Source organism: Protopterus annectens, chromosome 4.part0 (assembly GCF_019279795.1).
Source record: "Protopterus annectens isolate FY-2018-M chromosome 4.part0, PAN1.0, whole genome shotgun sequence".
Lineage (NCBI taxonomy): Eukaryota > Metazoa > Chordata > Ceratodontiformes > Protopteridae > Protopterus > Protopterus annectens.
Window position 1 is genome coordinate 645,531 of NC_056733.1, and position 24,408 is coordinate 669,938.

At 40.8% G+C, this 24,408-nt stretch overlaps 1 protein-coding gene across 1 annotated transcript in view; it reads right to left on the reverse strand.

The window, feature by feature from the left end:
- Window positions 1–2,612: 2,612 nt before the first annotated feature.
- UTP6 (UTP6 small subunit processome component) overlaps window positions 2,613–24,408 on the reverse strand; it is a 1,596,914-nt gene continuing 1,575,118 nt past the window's right edge. Inside the window, exon 19 of the mRNA XM_044068038.1 lies at window positions 2,613–2,891. Within this exon, the coding sequence (XP_043923973.1) occupies window positions 2,731–2,891 (161 nt within the window). The 3' untranslated portion in view covers window positions 2,613–2,730. The remainder of the gene's footprint in view (window positions 2,892–24,408) is intronic.

Genomic DNA, 24,408 nt, shown 5'->3' on the forward strand with positions numbered 1-24,408 from the left:
ATGTTGATCCTTGCATGCATATTTCTATACCCCATGTAGATTGCAAGGATCTTTCATCAGGTTTAGAGTAACTGTTGGATGAATGTGGGGAGTGAGGGGAAAACTAGAAGCATGACTTTGGGTGTGTGCAGTGGAGTTTAAAAATGCAGTGCAAAATGACCTAGGGCAGATGTTGGGTGAATAAATCAAACTAATTAGACATGATGCTGCTAAGTCAGAAAAGAACTTTATAAACTTTAATTATGCTAACAGCCACAAAACAATAACCAGAAAGGGCAAAACACGGGTTATACTGACCTTGGAAGATGTGCTAGTTGTTATAAAGGAATATGTAGTTGCAGGAGGGTTTGCTAGACAGGGGAAACAAGTCACATGCATTTAAATAGAATATATAGGACCAGTACTTTCACAATGGGAAACAGAGTGATGGGGAAGAAAGAAATGTGGGTAGCTGAAAATGGTATAAAATAAAAGTGAACAGTTTGTATTTTTGATGAAAAAAGTTAAGTTTGAAATGTTGAAAAACTTATGGAAAAAGAAAAGTGAATACATACATTCATGAAGTATTTGACTGTAATGTGTTGTTAATGGTGATTTTGTACACATGCTGTTAGACAAATTGTGAGCTCAATAAAGTTAAGTTTCAAAAATAAGATCAGATCTTTTTTTTTCCACACTCTAAGGCTGATTCTGTGTAGAGGCCAAGACACCTTTATCAAAGACATCTTCAATATTTCATTATATAAACCATACAATTTATGAGATGTATGCCAAGTAATGCTGCAGTGGTCCTATTTTCATATTTCCCTTACAAAAGAAGAAATTCTAATTCAGGGAAAAGAGCATTCATACACTTTTCTCCATGGATCTGTCAGAAGTATCCATTTGAATAAAGTAAATGAAATAGAACTATTGGTATATAACACATCTTTACCAGCCCTTTATGGAATGCTAGCAAGTAGTCTGAATGGTCCTAACCTGTCAGTAACACATATGTGACAGTCATGTTGAAGAAACAGCTGTTTCTCAAGGTTCTATATTACAAGATCGAAGCTTTACTTAATCGAATAAGTAAAGCTCAAACTTGTAATATCAAAACCGTAAATTGTCGAATGGCCAATTTAACCCAGGGAAATACTTCCCTTGGGAGTTCTGTGGAGTATGCCCGTTTCTCCAATTTGGAGCAATCTCGGAGTTTGTATATTTAGGTAGGGGGGTATGGGGTGTTAAGCCCCCCACCATTTGATTTTGGATGTAAAGTTTTTTTTTTTTTGATTCGGCTAAGGGAAGTGCTTCCCTTGGTTGAACTGGCCGTTCGACAAGTTTAGCTGTTGATATTACAAGATCAAGCTTTAGTTATTCGATTAACTAAAGCTTCGATGTTGTAATATAGACGCTTTCTAAAGTACAGGGTACTGTATAGCTCTTCTTTGCAGTGATTAACATCTCCTGCCCCATTTCTTCTTCTTTGACTCTCCACAATGGTACGACAGAAAAGCAGGTGAAAAATGCTAGCATAATGTGCTACGCCTTGGAGATTTTTATACTATCCTTTCTTTAATTAGGGTTTCACCTTAATGTTGTAAAACCCTACATGGAAAATACCATTCTGGGATGCTGCTTATCCACTGCTATGTTATTTATAAATGTATGTATGCATATATGTTTACCAGGATAGCGCATGGATCAAAAATGACCATTTTAAACATGGTAATCCAAGAAAGAAATCAATATTAAATGCTAAATGAAGCATATATTAAATGCTAAATGAAGCATGTATAAAAGATTCAAAGTACAAATGGGTATGATTCACATCAGTCCAACTTTATAAAAAAAAAAAAATATATATATATATATATATATATATATATATATATATATATAAAACACAAACGGATACAAGGCACTAAACCTGCTTATTTGAATTTGTTTAAAAATACTGTATTTGCTGAAAGTAATGTACTATAAATACCATACTACTACTCTGATCAGGATGGAATCTCTCAAAATCCCTCTGTGTATAGAATACACCAACTCTGTGTAACCAACATTACGCAACTACTTTCCTGCATCGAAGCTTTGTCCTTTTTATTACACTTCCCCTCTACACATAGGTTCTCCCAATTCCCACTCTATTCTTAATTACTTGCTTTTCAAACATTCCTCAGGACTACCTTACCAATTAAGGGATGCATTTGGGTGATGCAGCAAGCACAATACATTCATTCTGCAGTTGTTCCCCCATTAAAGGAGTCCTTGTTTCTCAACTTCAAAAGCAGCATACATGTAAATTAAGTGATGGTGGTGTGTGTGTGTGGGGGGGGGGGGGGATTAGCTGCTAAGGCCCTAGCAAGGTCACAACACTCCAGCTTGAATTCAGCAGCAGGGACATGCAGTTATCAAATTACAGTTCTCCAGTATGGCTAGCTCAAAGTCTCAGGGCTGAAATGTACTTCATTTGCACTTAAATTTGTGCTTCAATGATGTTTCAGGTGCTTGAACTCAACACATTAAATGAAAAAATCTTTGTGGTTATGTACCCTCACAGGTGTGCGCACAATTACATTTTGCAACTCTACTTTCCTAAAAAAATAAACCACTGAGAAATTTTATAACAGTTTTATAACATACATTTTATTTATCAAAAGTACATCCTAATAAAGAAAACATAACTTCTTCTGAACTGTTACTTTGCATTTCAAAGACTTGGCAATGTAGTCTTTTTAGCAATCATTGTAAATGTCCTGTCTGAAGTAATGTATACTTGGATACAAAATATTCAACATTATCCCCCTGTAACATCTTTATTGCTCTCCAGTATATCTGGCCACAGTTTTCTGGTTTTCCATGAGGGTGACTCAATTCTTCCTTTATGTAATCCAGCCAAACATCTGTAAAATTAGAAGGGAAAATAACATTTCTTACTAATGAACATTTACAGACTACAAGGTAAATAATTTATTTAACTCTTTATCAATGTTTCCGCAATATACTGGGTCAACTGACATGCAAATGTAAAAATGATGTGCCACTGTCAAGGTATTAGCAAAACGTGTTAAAGGTAATACATACCTTGACCTGGCTAAAGCCTTCGATACTATTCCCAACACAGGTATAATAGATAAACTCTCTCAACTAGGCATCAATCCATATGTTACCACATAGCTAGCAAACTGGCTCACTGATAGAACCCACCTAGTCAAAATAGAGGAAGCCACCTCATGCAACAGACCAGTTATGAGTGGTGTACCCCAGGAATCGATCTAGGAGCCTTTGTTGTTTGGGATATACTTTTCTGAGGTGCAGGCCAAAACCAGTGGGCTGTGGCTGACCAAGTCTGCAGATAACTGCAATCTGGGTGCTGTCATAAATTTCCCTAGTGATATGGACATCCTCCAAGAGGGTCTCACCCAAACAAATGACTGGTGCCAGAAACATGGCCTCAAACTGAATACCAAAAAATGCATTATCCTCTTTGGGGAGAGGGACGTCCCCACAAATTATCACATTAATAACAAGGTCCTAAGCATGCAATCAGTTGTGAAGGACATGGGCACCCAGGTTGATAGCAACCTGACTTTTGACCACCATATTGTCTCCACTGTACAGAAAGCTTTCTACATGGCCCACCTCATTAGGAAGGGTATCTCATCTAGGGACAAAGAGGTCATAACATCCCTGTACTCTTCCTTTATAAGACCCATTACTGAGTATAATGCCCCTTTCGGCATGTACTGCACAAAGCACATGCAGCAGCTGGACAGACCACAGAGGTTCCTCATCAGGAGAATTCAGGGCCTCAAACATCTATCCTACATAGATAGATTTTGTCCCTCTACTCAAGTCTCATACAAACTCCTCAGAGGTGACCTCTGTCTGGCATACAAAGCAATCTCACACCTCGCCTTGATGGGACTGCTGCATATCCACAAGTCAAGCTCCACTTGAATAACCCGCATGCGTGACCTCAACCTGGTCTGTGACATCAATAGGACTTGTTGGCTGGACAGATTTGTGTCCCACAGACTCCCTCTCCACGTCAAGCAGAGTACCTCATTAACCCTTGTTAAGCACAACCTGGATGGGAAACAGAAAATACACCCCTGGGATTCCACCTGTGCCCCTGCTGGACAGGGGCCTCGGGTGCTGACTTGTCGGAACACAGGCTAAATTCTTGGCTAGGCTTGTAAGGGCCTCAGTGCCAATACCCTAGTAACTTCCTATGATCTTAATATTGATGAGCCATGTGAATACACAATAAAAGTATATAATGAAAACATAGCCCCAAATGAATGTAAAAATGAAAAAATCTACTTTTCTTTAACCTGATTCATAACTTACGGTGGAATAACCAAACACACTGGCGTCACACAGCACCAAGACTTGACTGTAATGAGGTATCAGAATTCCTAGATCTTCATTTATTTATTCATTTTCCAATACCTGTTTCATCCTATAGTGGATTGAAGGGGAGACAACGCCCATGCTGACAAGCAAAGGGTACAACAGAGAGGTAATCTTATATGGAATCACAATCCTTCACAGGATACATAAAGACTCTCACTTAAATTGTACACCTACCAGCATGTCTTTAGGACATGGAAGGAAACAGAAGGCCACAACAAAAATTTACAAGGACTAAGAAAGGACATGAAAACTGTACAAAGGACACCCTAGTCAAGGGCCACACAGGAAAATCAAGCAGCAATGTTAATCACGGAGAACAAACAGCAAGTTGAAATTCACCATGGAATTTGAGATTACTTGGATAAGAATTTAGCTTACTATTTGATAAATGGGTAGGTGGAATAGTCCAAAGAACCTTTTTAGCCAAAACACAAAGCACAGAAATAAAAGCAAACAGCATGAATAATTAAAAAGCATACAAAACATTGGAACAAATGCAAAAAGATGTGTTTTAAAGGGTTATGGAGCAAACCTATGCTTGTCACAGAGTTTTATCTACAAAGAAACACTGCAGAGATAAAAACACAGCTGTTTACAACATTTACAATACATACATGAAGTCGATTTTGAATTTCAACATTTCAGAAAATAAGCAGGACAAGATTTAGGATAACAGACAGCAGACGACTGTCGGGCTATGCTGGAGGCAGTATACTTAATAATAACAATAATTACCCATTCTGCAGGTATGCTTGGAGTGTACCTTTAAAGGTAAAAGATATAGAGTATCAGCCAAAACAAACAGCCAGCAGTAGCCAACACATACAGCATCAGCTAGCAGCATATTCTGTGTGGGAGATTCGTACAGTTGATAAGCAGATCATCACATGAATGACAAACTTTTGTTGGAGATTTTTACTGAAAATTGGAACTATCTAGCACAGTGCTTTGAAAAGTAGAGGATCTAACTTTTGCCTCCAGCTGTCTGTGTGCACGCATGTGTGTGTCGCAAAGTGGATTAGTGAAAATGGAGGTGCAACTGCAGTTATACTGTTTAATAGCAAGTGGAATGTAATAAACAGACACTGGAAATTATGTTATAAATATCTTTATTTTTAAAGTTCATTTTAAAGAAGTAACAGCTGAAAACTAGCATGCACAGCGTAGCAAATTACCTTAAATATCTACAGCTCTCATAGGCTGACGTTAAATCTACATTTTTCACAAGGCAATAATATATAATCAAGATGATGTAATACTTAGGCTGTCGTACATCAATGATCAGCACTGTATGAACAACACTTGCATTACTTGTATACATGATATTTCCACAGTTTATAATTACTACAAAAGTAGGTAGTTAATGCAATACTTAATTTACCAAATTCCTATTTTCAAAGAACTTAATGTTTCCTATCTTTAATGCTTAAATCATTTCTTAACTAGCCCCTATTCAGCCAATATGGGGCTGTACATCTGTAGCTTCAAATGCCAGGTGTGATACTCCATCCATTTTAAGATATAGAGCTGGATATATATATATATATATATATATATATATATATATATATATATATATATATATATATATATATATATATATATTTATATGGATCTATGCCTAACAGTTGATCCATGGAAATGCACATTTACATCAAGAAAAACACTTCAACACCCTACAATGCATGCTCTGAGGCTAATCCTAGGAATATGCAAGGAAAAATAAAGCGATTCTGCAGGGGGGCAAGACCAACTCCATCCTCACACCTCCCTACTAATTATATATACGAACTCCAAGATTGCTGGAGACTGTTGATTTTAGATAGTTGTCAACCATCTACATTTGTCAGTGTGTCAACAATACAAAGGTCAACCATATGCCCATACATATAGATAAATACCTATGTATACACATATCCATAAGAGCGCACACACACACACACACTATTTTTTTAATATATATATATATATATATATATATATATATATATATATATGCATATATATATATATATATATATATATATATATATATATATATATATACACACACACACACACACACACACACACACACACACACACACACACACACACACACACACGTTTGTGTAATATTCAAAGGAAACCACAGCCTTTTTTAATTTGAGAACAAAAAAATTCAGACTTTACAGCTGCAAAAACTCAAGGTCATTTCACAAAGAAATCATATTGCTTCTTTGCCTCTTACCAGTTTGTTCTTAGCCAGCTTTGGAAAGTTGAAAGAAAGGCAGAGTAAGGCAGGCAGTCAAAGTACAATATGCTTAACCGTACAAGGTTAAATGTTAATCTCATTAAATGTCCAGTTAACAGCTACATGGGTGTTAGGTTAAGTAGAAAATATATTCTTTTGAGACAACTATCAGTACAAACATGTTATGCTCTAATTAAGTGACGTAAGCCACTGTTCTCTTTGGATTAACGGTTCATCTTTAGGAAATATCCTTATACTGGCTGCATAATGCTTCACCCTGTAACATCATAGGACTGTCGAAATAAAATCTGCATTCACAGTTTAACTGTAGTAGCAGGCCTTTGGAAACATCTGACATACATAAAGTATTAAAACAAAGGAAATATTTTTATTCTGTAGTTCACTTCAAGTTGTCTCAACATCATTCAACTTCACTGTCATGAATTCCTCTTTACCTGGTTCTAGTCCACTGAGAAGTAAAGAAGGAAATACACTACACAGCTGAGATGACAAAGGAAAAAGTTAAAAGTTTAATCAGACAAAAATACAGCCAAGTTAACGAGGGTATGAATAGTGACTCTGGTGTTGACAGTTTGGCAGAAGAGGATGGGGAATGCCCATCGGGGGGGGGGGGTCATCCTAGAAAATACTCCACACTCCTAGACATGATTCCTGTTGGAGGACAAGGTCAGCAGCCATTGGGGGTGGGGCCACTGCAGGGACATGCATTGGCATGGCTACCCAAGCCTGTGATGGCAGTCCGTGACAGCCTTGGGAGGAAGCACACTACGTGTTTTAGATGGACATCAGTGTTCATTGCAGTGGCATAGCTGCTCAAGTCACCACACAATAAGGAGGGGTTATGGCCATTCATACAAAAACGTTATCAGAGCCAGGATGCCATCGAAAGTAAAAACTCCATGAAAATTGCCTGGATGAAAAGATTCCCCACACTTAAGAAGCAAATGGGTTCAAGTCCAATGGGAGAAGACTTGATGACTGGCAGGCAGTGGGAGGGGGACACTAGGGAAAAGAAAGCTACTAAACCCCAAGCAAATGCATTATCTTTACCAATTTTTCACCAATTCCTTTTCACTGTAAAGCATTTGATCCAGCACTGGTCACTTCAGCTCAGGCCCCATCAGTTCAGCCTCCTTTTGATCACAGTCTCCCTCTCAGACTGTATGGAAATAGGGGCAGGGACTATGCCACCCCCATGTTTTACAACTTTTTTCCTACAAGAGTATTCTGAACCTTCACCTAGCTTTTCCAAGTCTGTCTTTTTACCAAGATTATGGAAGGTAACTAGTTTGCCCTTCAACATTTCTGCTCAGACTTCCTGTCAATCAAAGACAGTAACCAATTGTAACCCCAGATAACTGCATTCATGAAGTCCCAAGTAAAAGGTCTCCTACATGCCCCTTATTACACACCTTAAGAGATGACTCTTACTCCTTCCTGAAGTCAGAAGTCAACAGCAGACGTGAATTTAAATTGCAAGGAATAATTCACCCCTCAAGAAGGGGACCACCATGCTGATGAATAAGAGAACGCAAGTTCTATTTTGCATATTAAAATATATATGCACTTTTACACTTCTTGCACTTCCTCAAGTTGCTCTTGGAAAAAAAGATCAACTAATTTATTTGATTCTCAGGAACAGGTTAATTTTCCAAACTTAGTGTCCAAAAGAACATACAACAAAGTAAAAAGTATAGTTACGTAAGAACTTACCAGAATAGTAGATGTCCAAGTATATCTTTGCTGCAGTAATGCTGGCATACGGGACAAATTCCGTCAAGGAGACATTATGTCCAACCAGTCTACAAAACCTTAGGCACCTTCCTCTTATGCCATACATCCAACTTACAACTTTTTTAACTTCTCCAAATCTTTTGGGTTTCTAATACCATGATGGGAATTGACCCCATTCCTAAGTCAAAGCACGATTAAAGTTCATGAAATCAGTACTGTTTCAATCACTGGTGCCAGCCAAAAGTGCTCTTTGCAGCACCCGCAATGTGCCCAGTAATGACTCCTTCTTCTGTCCGTATGGAGTTACATGTACTGGTAACATATCTAAATACGATTGTAGATTCTTTTTTATAAGACCAGTTGCTCCTAGTACTACTGGAGCTGTCTGGGTATCTTTCTTCCATATTGCTCTCATTTTTGCCTGCAAGTCTTCCTATTTTATAACTTTGTGTCTCTCTGTACACAAGGCACTGTAGTCACAGGGTGTGGCAATTTCAATGATCAATGCTACTTTTGTCTTCTTTTCATGGACCACTACATCTTTTTTTCTCGCATCTATCTTTTGAACTGTTGGTAATGGGTGAGCCCATGTGATGTAGACTTCATCATTTTCTATAATGCTTTGTGGTTCATATTTCCAGTGTTTTTCAGCCACTTCATTACCATAATGTTTGCACAATCTCCAGTGCACCAGTCTTGCCACATTATTGTGGCTTTCAGTTTGCAATCCTTCTGCCATTAGTATGTCACAACCAGCAACAAGGTGTGCAACTATTTCCAATTCTGCTTTACAAAACCTACATTTGTCTGTTTCTCACATATGTTCAATGGACTTGGTAAACCAATGTGTACGTAAGCCCACTATCTTGGGCTGTCAATATTAGCCTTTCATCTTTCACTTCGAATTCACCTCTTCTTAATCATTCCTGCATTCAATCCAGATCAAATCAAGGTTCTTCCACATGTTTATGCCTTTCCCACATTTCTTGCCTTCTCATCTGATCCTTCACCTTATATTCTTTATTTTGTCTTTTGGCACATTCAGTTGCTGCCTAATTTTTATCTACTGATTTCCATTCCTGCCTGATGCCGATATGCTTTTGCTAGACTAAGCAGGGAAGTCATCTTAGATTTATTGTCCTCATGTTTCAAAACTTTCACTATGTTTGCTTCTTGTGAGATCAGCAGATGTGTGTGGTCCATAAAATTGCAAATCAATACATGTAGATCAATGTCAAGAAGGCCCACACTTCCTTCGGAATGGGAAATATATAATCTTGGCATGAACTAATTTTTATAAATCATTTGCTGACCATGATGCATCCTTCTTGTTTTCCTATCTAATCTAACCAACACGTTTTGGGGCCAGCCAATCATTCCAAGACTGTAAGTTAGGACTGGCAGAGCAAGTTGCTTTATAGCTTGAATTTTGTCCCTAGACGTCAATGTTGTTTACAGGATCAATTTAAGTTTTCTAAAACATTCCTTACCACGTTTTATTCACATTTGTTCATGTTTTACACATACTTGTGCTTAAGGGATGCATGGGAGTGAAAATCCTAAAAGTTTTTTTGCCACAGGAAAAAAAAAGGCTAAGGCTAACACTCAATGTGGACAGACTTGGACATAAATAAAACGAAAGGATAGGATGAGAGGGTGAGGGACTCTATCTTGGCCAAGGATAAGAAGAGAGAAATAGAAAAATTTAAGGAGAGGAGGGTGCATATACTACAACAGTGATCTATTCTAACATCTACTATTAAGGTGAATCGCTACAAAAATGTACTATATGTTCATCATATGTATATATCATCATCATACTGTTATAGTAATGCTGACACAAAGAACAACTCTCACAGCTTTAGGCATAAAGAGCGGAGATATGAGGAACAAAACAGGAGTCCAGTGAACCTTGAAGGATGGATCCGGCAAAAACCGTTCTGGCTTTGGAAAATTAATCTGTTCTGTAATGTTTAGTAAAAGTGTGAATGGAGGACCAACTGGCTACCACCAAGATGGATTCAGAGTCAAGACCCTGAAAAAAACACCAGCTGCTGCTCTGACAGAATGTGCTTTGAATTGACTTTGGACAGACTTGCCATGCAAGTAATTGCAGAAAGCAAAATCCATATAGCCCTAGCATGTGTAGAAACTGGAAGTCACATTTTATTCTCTTCAAAGGAAATAAACAATTGATCAGACTTTTTAATAGTTTTTGTCTTGTCCAAATGGAATCTTATTTGCCTGTGGACTTTCAGTAAATTAAGGACTCTTTCCCTTTAATTCTGAGAATTGGGAAATACGGGTAGAGGATATATAAAGAGACATTTTAGTGACATACTTGAGCATAAAAGAAGGGTTAGTCCTAAGGGTCATTCTGGCCTCTATGGAAAACAAGAAAAGGGGGGAGTAAACATTAGGGCATGTAGCTCAAACTATTTTGGCAGATGTTAATGCCACTAACACCATTGTTTTTCAAGTACAACATGAGGTAAGGTAAATTTTTCAAGAACATAATTCAGGGGCCCAGGAAGGAGGAATCGATTTCCTGACAGGTCTGATGTACAGGATACCTTTAAAAGTGTTTTGAGCTTAGAGCATGACAAATGAAGGACCATCAACTGTCAGGCAGACTGGAATGGCTAATAAATGCACTTTGATAAAGGTGCATACTGAAGTTGATCCCTACTTTGCAAGGGTCTTGTCTGTGTTGCGACACCATACAGAAAACCTTTTCCACTTAGAAATGTAACATTTTCTTGTTGCAGATTTTCTAGCATCTTTTATTACCTGTAGCACAAAAAGTATCTGAAAAGAATTAGGCCATTATCCAGACTGTGATGAAGAATGTCCAAAGGCTTGTCTGAATGACAGAGCTCTTTTACTGTGCGATTAAATTGAACCATACTGTCAAAAAATGAAAGTATGAATCTAATTAAATGTGTCTGGAAATTAATGGCACAGAAAGATAAGGTGGCAAACAATTTTTTTTTTCTGTATGTACCCCACTGCCCTGCTGTCTCTGTTATATGGTAAAGTGTTAAAGCTTGTAAACTTCTTCCAACTCCAACTCCACAGGAATAACTGCTGGGTCAGAGGAAGATTTTTTTTTTTAACACCATTATTAAATTAACATTTAAGACAAAGGCAAAGATACATTAAAATAAATTAAAACAAACCACAATAACATTTTTTTCCATTTACATACATCATACACCACATATCTTTTTTTTTTTTTTTTTTGCAATTTTGACCAAAACCAACTTAGAAAAGCAATTCATTGGGTCCACACCATAAGCTCCATACCTCCACAGGAATAACATGACCAACATTCTTATGAGCACACTTTATTCCAAACACAAAGAAAAGAAAGCTAAACGCTTTTGTCTCCCTCACCAAAACAGAGCCTTCTTCAGAGCTAACTTATTATTCCCTTAAGCACCTCTTATATAATAGGTATCATTTACATTCTTAAAAAAACTGGAGCAGTGCGGGTCACTAATTACAGAATTTTTAATTTGTAAATTGTCTAATTAATTAACTAGAATGTAAATGACACCTATTATATAAGAGGGGCTTATGGGAATAATAACTTAGTTCTGAAGAAGTCTCTGTTTTAGTGAGGGAGACGAAAGCGCTCACCTTTCTTTGTGTTTGGAATAAAGTGTGTTCATAAGAATTTTGGTCCTGTTATTCCTGTGGAGGTATGGAGCTTATGGTGTGGACCCAGTGAATTGCTTTTCTAAGTTGGTTTTGGTAAAATATACTGGCAATTTCATCAGCATGGTTTTGTTTTACAAGTGTTTTTTTTTTTTTTTTTTGTAATTATCAGTCCAACGTTACCTAAACTTGTGAATTCTTACCTTCCCTTAAGCCTCACTCCTTCACCTGAACATTATTCTACGTTTCTACAATTTCCATTTACTTCTATGTAATTTCCTCCTTCCTTTTTCTAAAGATCCCTCTTCCAGTTATTTCATCTCTTTTATAATATTCAATACTTCAAATGCAGCTGGTTTAGACTTTCATTTCCATTTTCTATTTATTGCTTTTTTGGCAGCCAAAAGAATTAAACTTAATAAGGGTTTAATATGTCTAGGCAATTCAGATCCTGTGTCTCAGCTCAAAAAAAAAAAAAACCCCAATCACATCCTTAGTTACAGTTATCCGCTTATCCAATGGTTCTGACAGACTACTCTGTAGGGAACTTTTAAAACCTGCCAACTCCTTACACTCCCAAAACACGTTCCCAGTTACCACTTTCTCCCCCATTATACCTCCAACATTAGCTATCTACCCAAGGAAAATTCTATGAAGCCTGTATAGGTAATTTTTTTACACCCCAAACCACCACCTTCAAGCAAAGATCCTAAACCTTCTGGACTTTGTTGCATACTTGGGAATTATACTCCTCCCAACCTTTCCTAACCTCTCTGATTGATACTTATTGTTATCATGCAATACTTTTATGCTTAAAGAATTACCCCTTTTTAACAGCAGCTTCTTTTCAAGATTTGAGTACAAACCTCACCAGAATAGGTCTTCGTCTTAAGATTCCTCTGTCCCTTTCTCTTTGCCTAGGCTCTAATATCAATCACTGGTAGGAAAGACCGTCTCTAACCTGCAGTCCAAATGTCTTCTTGGCTTCATCCCCTCTAGTTATATACTCCCAATGCCTTGGCTCCTTTGTCAGTTTTCTCCAGTAAATCCCAGCCCTCTCTTGCCTATTTTCTGTACCCCTAATTGCAGTCAACCATATTGGCAAAATCTCCTTTCTCCATTCTCCTATTGGCTTAGCTCTTATAATACTTTCTGCTGCTTTATGGATATAAGAGCCTGCATGGCTGTTATTTTCCTTAAGAATCTGCATTCAAAATCCCACTCTCTGTTTCATGAACTTCATCCTTTTTCATTCTGAATTATAACCTTCTAAATGTGTTATTTATATGAGCCTTAACTGTGTAGCTGTAAAATATCCCTTCAAATCAGGTAATCTTGAATCACCTTGTTATACTGGAAGGCTCAACTTATCACACTTAAACTCTTGCCATCTACCCCACAAAAGTACATTCCTTCAGCTCTTTATTACTGTCCACAACTTTTCCTCTGGTTCATAAAAATATGCCTGAAATGTAAATACAATTAAAGAGACTAAAAACATTTTCACTGGATCTTACTATCTGTAAATAGTAGCTTCTAGATTCCTAGTTTTTGTATTATCTTTTGTTTAGACTCTTTTAATATATCATCCATAACAGAATCCTTTTTACTCCACACTCCTAAACACTATCTTATTGTTCCAAAATATGGGTATTGTTAATGAAATTTGTGCATGAGTGCATAATTTACAACTATAGCCTTTGCTTTATCTTCATTTATTTTTATATCCTGAAAAGACCTGAAATTGTCTCAAAATGTTCCACAACAGTGATATGTCCTTTTCTGGATTTATCAGGTACAAAATACCAAATAAAGCCAACTTTTCTTGATTCCAGTATCAATTACATCCTTGCATTTCTTAGTCCTTTACGTTCTTTGCCAGTGGCTCTAAATATAAATCAAACAACGAAGAGAAAGAGGAAGCATTTGCCTGGTTCCTCTGTTCAAACACAACTTATCAGAAAAGAACCCTCTTACTTTAATTCTTGCCCCTAATCCTAACTAACCTTATTATTGTATCATGAAATGGAAATAGTTCCACTGCCCTACTCATAAAATCCCAGCTTACTCTGTTGAATGATTTTGCTGCATCAAGACTCACCAGCAATAGCATATCTTCTTACATTCTGCTTCTATCTGGATTATCATTGTTCTATTAATGTTGTTTTTAGATATTACGGTCACTACAGCTTTCTGAAAAGATGTTGGCATTTCTTCCTCCTTTTAAAATACTATTAAATAAAATCTTCCAGATCGTTATCACATTCTTCTCCCCTTAACTTCCAAATTTCCTCAGGAATACCATTTGTCCTGGTGACTTTCCTGAAGACTGATTATACATCACCATTTTTATCTTATCCCTTCCTATGTTAACAGCTAGTTGTTGAGCTTCAACTACCTCTAACCTTCGCATAATGAAGTCTTCCATAAATATTTCCATTTGTGCTCTTTCTTCATTTCTACATTTCTCTGGTTTATACATCTTTCATAAAATTTCTGAAACATATCTAAAATCTCAACAGGATGTCTGATTATTTTTTTTTTTGTTATAGGTTTCTAAGTTGGAAACAACCCTTTCTACTTCCTGTTGCCCAAGTCATTGTGTTAAAAGTTTTTGTGCCCTGGAGTTATCAAAAAATAAATGCTTAACAGAAATCCTTCTAAACTCATACATATTAACCAGATAGTCCCTCTTCTTCTTGTACGAGATTCAGCTTATTCTGCAATACCTTTAATTTGTTAGCCTCTCTAAGTAATTTCTATTACCTCTTAACCATATTTCCTCTTTCATTTCTACCTCGTTTTTAAAATCAACTTTCTTTTATGCCACTCACTAGCTACAACTTCTGAAGACATTTTTATCTTCCCTAATAACTGCTGAATAATGTCCACTATCCATTCCTTACATTCCTCCTTTAACAAATAGGTGGAAAAGTGCCAGTGTTTCATTTTTACTCCATTATCCTGCATTTTTATCTTAGTTTTTATTGGTGCATGACCTGAACAGTTACTAAATGTCTGTCAAAGCTTTCAATTAAATGTAAATGTTCCTGTGAAATATAACTTCTATCTAGTCTAGTCCAGTTATTGTACCTTGGGGAATATGTAAATGCTGTCCAAATTCCTACTACTGAATTCATATCTTCCATGTTGTTGCATCTTTCGGCTTTTCCCAGTTAGGGGTCGCCACAGCGGAACTCCAGTCCACTAATGATTGGCAATAGATTTTTACGTACTGAGTTGCCAGCCCTAACGTACAACCTTCAATGAAGGTACACCCATTCACACATATCTTCACACAGAAGACGCTTTAGCGGAGAATCAAACAGGATGTCTTACTGTGAGGTGACAACGCTACCGCAGCACCACCATATCAAAGATTTTTCCTAAATTTCTTAGAAATCTACCCTCGTTTTATATTTTCCCTTCTAGGTCTCCTGATGCATCCTAACTATTGCAAATCAAGTGCCAGCCCCACCTATATGTAATATTCCCAACTGAAAGCTGATTTCTCCCATAAATTTCTTAATCTCGATTACAGTACTTTTTGGTGGAATACAGTGTAATCCTCCTCTTATGCCAATAGCCCCTTACTACCACAAATCTACTATTGCTGTCTTTTTAATCTCTTGTGTCACTACTGAAGTCCCTCTAACAATTAGTATAATTACTCTCCTTTTCCTTTGTCCCTAATATTCTGCTGAATTTCAATCCTGAAATCCTTTGTCAAATTCACATGGTCCTTTCTTTTCAAATATGTTTCCTGCTTCATTACTATTTGCACTCTGCATTTCTTTCCATAATTCAATACACTTGCCTTTTTGTCTATACCTGCAAGGCTATTTACTTTCCAAGATAATATGGACAGCTACCTATTATACGTAACAGTTCTTTTGAATATGTATTTTCAACTTTTGTTTTACATGCACACGCTAATGTTTGACAGGATCATTTTTTTGTACAGTTGTTTCTTCTCAATTCCATTTGACCGTATGCTACATTTAAGACTTTTTGTTTTAATAAAAACCATCAAACAAAAAACAAAAAGTACAGTTGTGTACCACTTACCATAAATGTAGATGTTTGAGTGTATTCACTGTTGCAGTCATTACATTTGGGTATTCTGCTGGCAGTTTGCCCTTAGTCGGCCTGATTAACAGTCTTGGGTCCTGCGTCGGTTGCTGTCCCTTCTTCCATGACGTCAGGTCATCATGGGTATAAAACATGCAGCCGACGCCATTACATTAGTTTTTCTTGCCCCAGATGTCAGGTGCCCCCCAAATGGGGAGCAAATAAAATTAAAAACACAAAGAATATACCTCCAACCAAAAGCAAATACACCAAAAGGGCTTTTAAGCATAGTAAAAGAAAGTATAGGTATAGGCAGAGAAAAATAGGGGGCTGGAGGGAGGGTAACCAGGATTGCAACAGTGAATACACTCGAACATCTACATTTATGGTAAGTGTACAGAACTGTACTATGTTCTTCGTGTTTCACTGTTGCAGTCATTACATTTGGGTAGATTCCCAAAGCTATGGTTGGGTAGAGGGAATTATACAGCATCTGGACCAGCTATAAGGCCCTGAAGGACAGCAGTGGCAAAGCCAGCTCTGGATTTAGAGAAAAGTGGTAAATGGTAATGTTTGGTGAATGTATAAACTGAGCTCCAAGTAGCAGCTTCTAGAATGTCCCTGGTAGGAAGACCTCTGAGAAAGGCTGTTGAAGTAGATGCGGCCCTGGTGGAATGGGATCTTATTCCCTGGGGGATAGTTTTTCCATGGTGCTTATAGCAGAAATGAATGCAATGGCTTAAACATTTGGAAATGGTTTGCTTTGAAATAGCCTTTCCCTCTGCCCCTGCAGCAAATACCAGCAGTTGTTCAGATTTTCTTTGAGATTTAGTCCTGTTTAAGTAAAATCTAAGTTGTCTGTGTACATCCAATGAATGCAGAATCCACTCCCCCTTGTTCTGTGGATTGGGAAAGAAAGCTGGCAAATGAACTGTCTGATTAAGAGCCACACTAGATACCACCTTAGGCATAAAGGATGGGTTGGTTCTGAGAGATACCCTGTCCACATGAAAAATAATGAAAGGCTCTACTGCCATAAGAGCCTGTAATTCAGAAATCCTTCTAGCTGAAGTGACTGCTAAAAAGAAAGCTGTCTTCCAGGAGAGAAATTTTAAGTCTGCAGTAGCAGCTGGCTCGAAAGGAGGGAGAGTGAATTTCTCCAATACAAAATTAAGATCCCAAGGCAGGGGTTGGAGCTCTCCTGGGTGGTCTTAAGTTTTTGGCCCCTCTGAGATACTGCTTTAGCAGAGGATGAGAGAAGAGGGGAGGGTTCTGTGTTGTAATGAGCTGAAATGGCTGAGGCATGGATTTTTATGGAGGAAACGGACAGGCCCTTGTGAAGCATCTCAGTTAAGTATCGCAAAATCTGAGGAATGTTGGGCACTGCTGTGCTTATCCCTTGAGATGGATTCCAGGCAAAGAATCTTTTCCATTTGTCAGCATAAGATTTTCTAGTACTGGGTCTTCTCGCCTCCAAAATGACATCCATCACAAGTTTGCTGAGGGATGCTAAGGGTGAATTAAGTGATTAGCCATGCTGCAAGATTCAAAGTTTGGAGCAGAGTGTGCAGAGTTTGGTTGTTCTGCTGAGACAGTAAGTAAGGTGTCTGAGGTAGGTGCCACGATGGAAGGTGTGACACACTACGTAGGAGTGGGTACCAGTGTTGGCGAGGTCAGTCTGGAGCAATCAAAATCATTCTTGGGTTGTCCTGTTTGACTTTTAGTAGAACTTTGGAGAGCAGAGGGGGAAAGGCATAGACTGATAGATTTTTCCAGATGAAGGACAGAGCATCCACTTTCCAGGCTTTTTTGTGATGAGTTCTTGTGCAAAGTTTGTCCAACTGATAGTTCTGGGGTGAGGCAAAAAGATCTATGTCTGGGCTCCCCCATTTGCGTATCAGCATGTTGAAAATCCATGGTTCCAGTTTCCATTTGTGTGGGTCCATGAGATTTCTGCTTAGTTTGTCTGCCAGAGTATTCAGCTTTCCTGGCAGGAATTGAGCTTGTAGTTGCACTTGATAGCTCAACGCCGTGTTCCACAATGCCATGACTAGTCTTCAAAGGGGGTAGGAGTGTGTACACCCCTGCTTGTTTATGTACCACATAACTGTGGTGTTGTCCGTCTTTATCAGTAATTGTCCTGGATGAAGGTAGTCCTTGAAGGCTGTCAGTGCATTCTGTACAGCTACCATTTATTTTTGATTTATGTGAAGGTGCATTTGACTTGGGCTCCATTTTCCATGAATGCACCTCCCTGCCAGATGAGCACCCCATGCATAGTCTGATGCATCTGTAGTTAGGGTTTGAGCGGCAGGGGGTGGTGTGAATGGCAGTCCCTTGTTCTGGTGGCAGGCCTCTGCCCACCATAGGAACTCTAGGCGCAGGCAAGGTGTGATAGGAATCATTGTTTCTAGGCTGTGACAATGCTGACTCCATAGACTTTTTAAATACCACTGAAGTTTCCTCATATGCAGTCTTGCATATGGAATTAGAAGAATGCAGGAGGCCATGAACCCCAAGGCTTGCAGTATTTACCTTGCAGAAAGCAGGATTTTTGTGGCCACCTGTTTGAAGTAAGTCACTAAATGAATTTGCATCTCTGGCATAAGGAAAGCCATCTGGGCAGTTGTATTCAAGGCTTGCATCCAGGAATGTAATTTTTTGAGAGGGTACCAGTTGTGATTTCTTTTTGTTTATAGTGTACCCTAGACAAGTCAGAATAAGAAGTTATGTACCTACCATAACGTTCCATGTTAGTTGTCTTCATCTCGCCTTCTTTCTTGCTGGATGGTTTCGGAGCCGAACCTCGGCTCCGACTCGGCCTTTTACTAAAGCTCGAGAGCTATTTACCGGCTCGAGGCCTCCTCTTATCCCACAATGCTAGGCGTCAGATACCCAGATCTCATTAGGTAGAGCTAACACCAAGGAACAAACACCAATTCCCACCACAAGGTTTACCTACAGTGCTACAAGCAGAGGAGGACGTAACCTAAAAAGGAGTCAACCATAGGAAGAAGGCCTCAAAAAGAGATTCCTCTCGGTCCTGACCAGGCTAGGGGGATGGAGGGTGGGATGCAAGAAAGAAGGCGAGATGAAGACAACTAACATGGAATGTTATGGTAGGTACATAACTTCTTAATGTTAAGTTGTCTATCTCGCCTTCATTCTTGCTGGATGGGACAGCTTCCCCAGCACCTTAGTCCTGGGTGGCTCATCGAAACAGACTCTTGAACACAATGGAACCAAAATCAGCTCGACTCCTGGAGGCCACATCCAACTTGTAATGTGAAATGAAGGTATGAGGAGTGGCCCATGTGGCTGCAGCACAAATAGATTCAATTGGAAGTCTAGCCTGAAAAGCTACCGACGTAGCCAATGCTCTGGTGGAATGAGCTTTTGGTTTTGTAGGGAGTTTTTTATGTCTCAGTTGGTAGATCAAGGTAATAATAGAGACCAACCACCTGGACAAGGTTACCTCAGAAACTGGTAGGCCCTGCTTGCCCTCAGCATAGGACAGGAAGAGTTGATCTGATTTTCTTGTCTGCTTGGTCCTATCCAAATAAAAACGTAATTGCCTGTGAACATCCAAACAGTGTAACTTTTGTTCAGCTCTGTTTGAATAATTGGGGAAAAAGGCAGGAAGATCAATAGCCTGATTGAGATTTGTCTCCGAGGGCATTTTGGGTAAAAAGGAAGGATCAGTCCTGAGTGAAACTCTATCTTTGTGAAAAATAAGATAAGGAGGGCGAATACAAAGGGCTTGAAGTTCCGATACTCTTCTGGCTGAGGTGATGGCAACTAAGAAGAGAGTCTTCCAGGATAGTAACTTTAAGGAACAAGAAGCCACAGGTTCAAAAGGAGGGAGAATCAATGAAGCTAATATCAAGTTCAAATCCCACAGAGGAGGGGGATCTTTAACCGGGGGTCTAAGTAAAATAGTCCCCTTAAGAAAGGCCTTACACAGTTTGTGGGACATGATACTGGACTCTGGTACACCAACATGAAAATTAGCAATAGCAGCCAATTGGACCCTAATGATGGCAGATGAGGAACCTGCTCGAAAAAGTTCTGCCAAAAAATCCAATACGTTATGGACAGGGGCTGTGTAAAGGGGTCTATATTCCTGAAAAACGTTTCCACTTACTTGCATAAGTCTTCCTGGTAGAAGACTTATGCGAAGAAAGTATGATTTCACGCACTGACTGAGAAATATGTGGAAGCCTGGCTAAGGCTGGAAGTGGAGCAACCAAGCTGTGAGGTTGAGAGAGCGAAGGGATTGGTGCAGCTCGCCCGACTGATGGATCAAGAGGTCTGGCACTGGGTCCAGATTCCAGGGCTGCTCCAGCAGGTGACGATGCAGGAATGGGAACCAAATTTGTCGAGGCCAGTAAGGAGCAATGAGGATCATCCTGGATCCCAAAGCGGTCGCTTTCTGAATCAGTTTTGGAATTAAGGGAAAGGGAGGGAATGCACAGAGAAGACCCCGGGGCCAATTGTGAACTAGAGCATCTCTGGGGGAATGGCCTGGGAGGGGAAAGAGAGTGAAGAAGTCGCTGCACTTGCTGTTGAGAGGGGTTGCAAAAAGGTTGCAGCAAGGTTGACCTCATCTGTGGAAAAGTTTTTCCGCTACTGACTGATTGAGAGACCACTCGTGAGGCATAAGAATTGTTCTGCTTAGCCTGTCCGCTATGACGTTGGATTTCCCGGGGATGTGCGTTGCTATCAGAAAACGTTGACAGGAGATCGCCCACTGTCAGAGTCTGAGTGCTTCTCGACATAAGGGATAGGACCTGGTTCCGCCCTGCTTCTTGATGTACCAGACTACCGACATATTGTCTGTCTGAACTGCAATAGTCCCGGTAGGTAGAGATTCCTGAAGAGCTCGCAACGCTAAAAGTACTGCTCTCATCTCCAAGACATTTATGTGCAGGTGGTACTCTAGGGGTTGCGAAGTTCCCTGGACAGTCCTGCCCTGAAAATGCCCCCCCCCCCGATCAGGGAGGCATCCGTCATCACCGTGGCAACTGGAGAAGGAAGGATAAATGGTCTGCCCTGAAAAAGTTGAGGGGAGACCATCCACCAAGAGAGATGGTCTTTGCATGATTGGGTGATTATTATGTTGAGAGACATCCAAAGCTGTTGGAAGGACCATTGGGTAAAAAGCATCCATTGAAGAATCTACATGTGAAATCGAGCCAGGGGAAGTAATGCGATTGCTGCTGCCATGAGACCCAAGGTTTTCAGTACAAATCTGGCCTGAATTCTTTTGTACTGTAGTAATGTTTGAACATGTCGGCGTATGTCTAATACTCTTTCTAATGGAAGTTTTGCCGACAGTTCTTTTGTATTTAGAATGGCGCCTATAAAGGTTATAGATTGACAAGGTGACAATGCAGACTTTTCGTAGTTTATAGAGATACCTAGCTCGGAGCAAGTTTGTATGGTATAATCCCTTGCTCGGATTAGCTGATGCCTGGTGGAAGCAGTTAGGAGCCAGTTGCCTAAATATGGAAACACCTGGAATCCTCGCCGTCTCAGGTGAGTCGTAACCACTGCCATGCATTTGGTGAACACTCTGGGGACTGTGGTGAGACCAAAGGGCAGGGCTCTGAATTGATAGTGACTGGCCGGAAGCGGTGAAACCTTCTGGAGCGTCTGTCCATTTTGATATGGTAATACGCATCCTGAAGGTCTATAGAGCACATCCAATTGTCCTGACCCAAAAAGGGTAGAATGGACTGAAGCATGACCATCTAGAACTTTGTTCTTTGAACAGATTTGTTTAACCTGCTGAGATCCAAAATGGGTCTCCAGTCCCCTATATTTTTTGGTACCAAAAAGAACTTGGAGTAAATCCCGAATCCTTGCTGGTCTGCTGGGACTGGTTGGATGGCTCTTTTTTCTAGCAGTTTTGAAATTTCTAGAACTGCTTGTTCCCTTAGACCAGGTGGAACATCTGGAAGGGACTTGTTTGTTTGTATGGGGGTGTGGACAAATGGGATTTTGTAACCCTTGGATATGATCGACTGTACCCATTTGTCTTGTGTGAGGAGTCGCCAGGCTTCTGGGTACAGTGACAGTTTTCCCCCGACTGCCTCCGAAGGTGGACAGTCGGGCAGTCCCTCAGGGGTGCTGAAAGGGTTTGTCAGAGAAGGAATCCCTGCTACCCTGATTTTGCGGACCCCCTCTGCCCCTCGGGCGACGTCTATTGTTGTTCCCTCCTCTGCCTCTGGAGGGAAACTCGCCACGTGTGCCAGGCACGACTCCCTGGGGTTTGCGAAACCACATTTTTCCACTCTTCTGACCTTTAGGGTATGGTGTAGAGGGAGTAGAAAAACGGACTCCCACGGCAGAGAGAGTCTTGCCTTCCTGCTCACACCTGATAAGTGTATCCTTCACCTGTGGTCCAAACAAAGACGAACCATCGAAGGGGGTATTGATGAAGGACGCCTTAAAGGGGTCAGCAAAGTTACATAACCGCATCCAGACATGTCTTCTCAAAGCCACGCCTGTGCCTGCGGCCCTACTCGCCCCATCAGCTGTATAAGAAATGAGCCGCATGGAGGAGTTAACTACAGAGTTAAGGGTTGCCAGCTGGGAGTTAATCCTTTCCTGAGACCCCGCAGCAGATGGATCCTGAAGGGTTATCACCTAGTTCCTTACAGAGATCCCTTTGAAGGTGGGTGAAATGGCACAGATAGTTCAGCGACCGCATGGAAAAGGTCGCTGAAGAAAACATCCGCTTCCCGTACCTGTCCATTGTCCTAGATTCTTTATTAGGTGGATGGACAGGCACAGAAGGGTCAGCCAGCTCCTTCTTAGTGGCTGCTGCAACTACCATGGCATCAACAGGGGCACCCTTCGTAAGAAACTGTTTATCGGATGGGGCTGTGATGAATTTTATGGGCCTGCGGTGAGTTGGTTCCACTGTGTCCGGGGCCATCCACACCTTCCGAGCCACCACTTCCATGAGTGGGTCGAAAGGCGGAGACACCCAGGAGGTGGAAGGGCGAGAACCAAATGCGTCCAGGTACACAGACTCGTCCTCAGAAGGGTTAAGGGCAATCCAGTTCCCCCTCTGCCTTAGTATCTCAACAATGTCTGAAAAGGATACATCCTCAGAGGGGTACCTTGGGGTCCCTTCCGAATTCTCCAAGTCGGTGTCCGAGGTGACTGACTCGGGGGAGTCAACATGTTTCCTCTTATATTTTCTCTTCCGAGGGGGCTCCTCTGAATGATCAGGGGAGGCCTCAGAAGAGGAAGATACCCCCAATGGGGCTACCTGGAGCGCCTGTTCTCCACGCTTGGGGTCAGGAGGGTGGACAGAGACCGACGCAGGCACCATGGGGGGAGGAGCCGAAGGGGTCAATCGTGGAGCCGACACCGGAGTCAGCGGTCTCCTCATGACCTCAAAGGCGCCCCTATCAGGCAGAGAAGATGGTCCCTGCTCCAAAGAGATGTGAACCCCTTCCGGCACCAAGAGGGACGGCTCCGAGGCCGATGTCTGGGCTGAGCTCACCTGTGCCGAGGCCCCGAGAGGGAGAACGGGGTCGGACAAGGGTCCGATGCCACTCGCCCCCTCTGAGCCGACGAGGGAGTCTCGGTACCCGGATCCCTCCACGGACGGAACCAATGAAGAGATCGGAGCAGAAAGGTGTGGTATCGGCTCCGACGTTCCGACGATTCGAGCCCAAATGAGCTCCGGCTCCGAACACGTTGGTAGGGTCGGAGGAGGAACAGTTGAAGCAACAGGGATAGCCACAGTCTGTTGAGAAGGGCTAGTCAACATTTTGGCCAGTGCCTGCGACTTCAGGAGCCTACTGACCACCCTCTCTAAGTCATGATCCGATGACCTGGAGGACCGAGAGGAATGGGATCTATGGCTCCGCTCCAACTGTAGTAATGGGGACCTGGGAGCCGAGCGAACGGACTCTAAGGAGGGAGACCTCGAACGCTTTCGACTCAGAGAAGGCTCCGATAGTACAGTTGGAGTCAACTGAGGCCTCGAAGTGTCGGTTCCGGCCGGAACCGACAAGGAAGCAGAAGCTCCGCTCGGCGTCGGCTCCGAACAGGGAGCTGACGGTTTGGCGGGCTTTAAGGATTTCCCCGACGAAGGCTTGGCCGGGGATCCTTCTGGCTTCAACAAGCCCCTCAAAATGAGCTTATTCCTATGCTCCTGCAGGACTCTTGGACTGAAGGCATGACAGACCGAACAAGAGTCCTGCAGGTGTAGGGGACCCAAACAATAAACACAAGAAGTGTGACCGTCTGTTAGAGACATC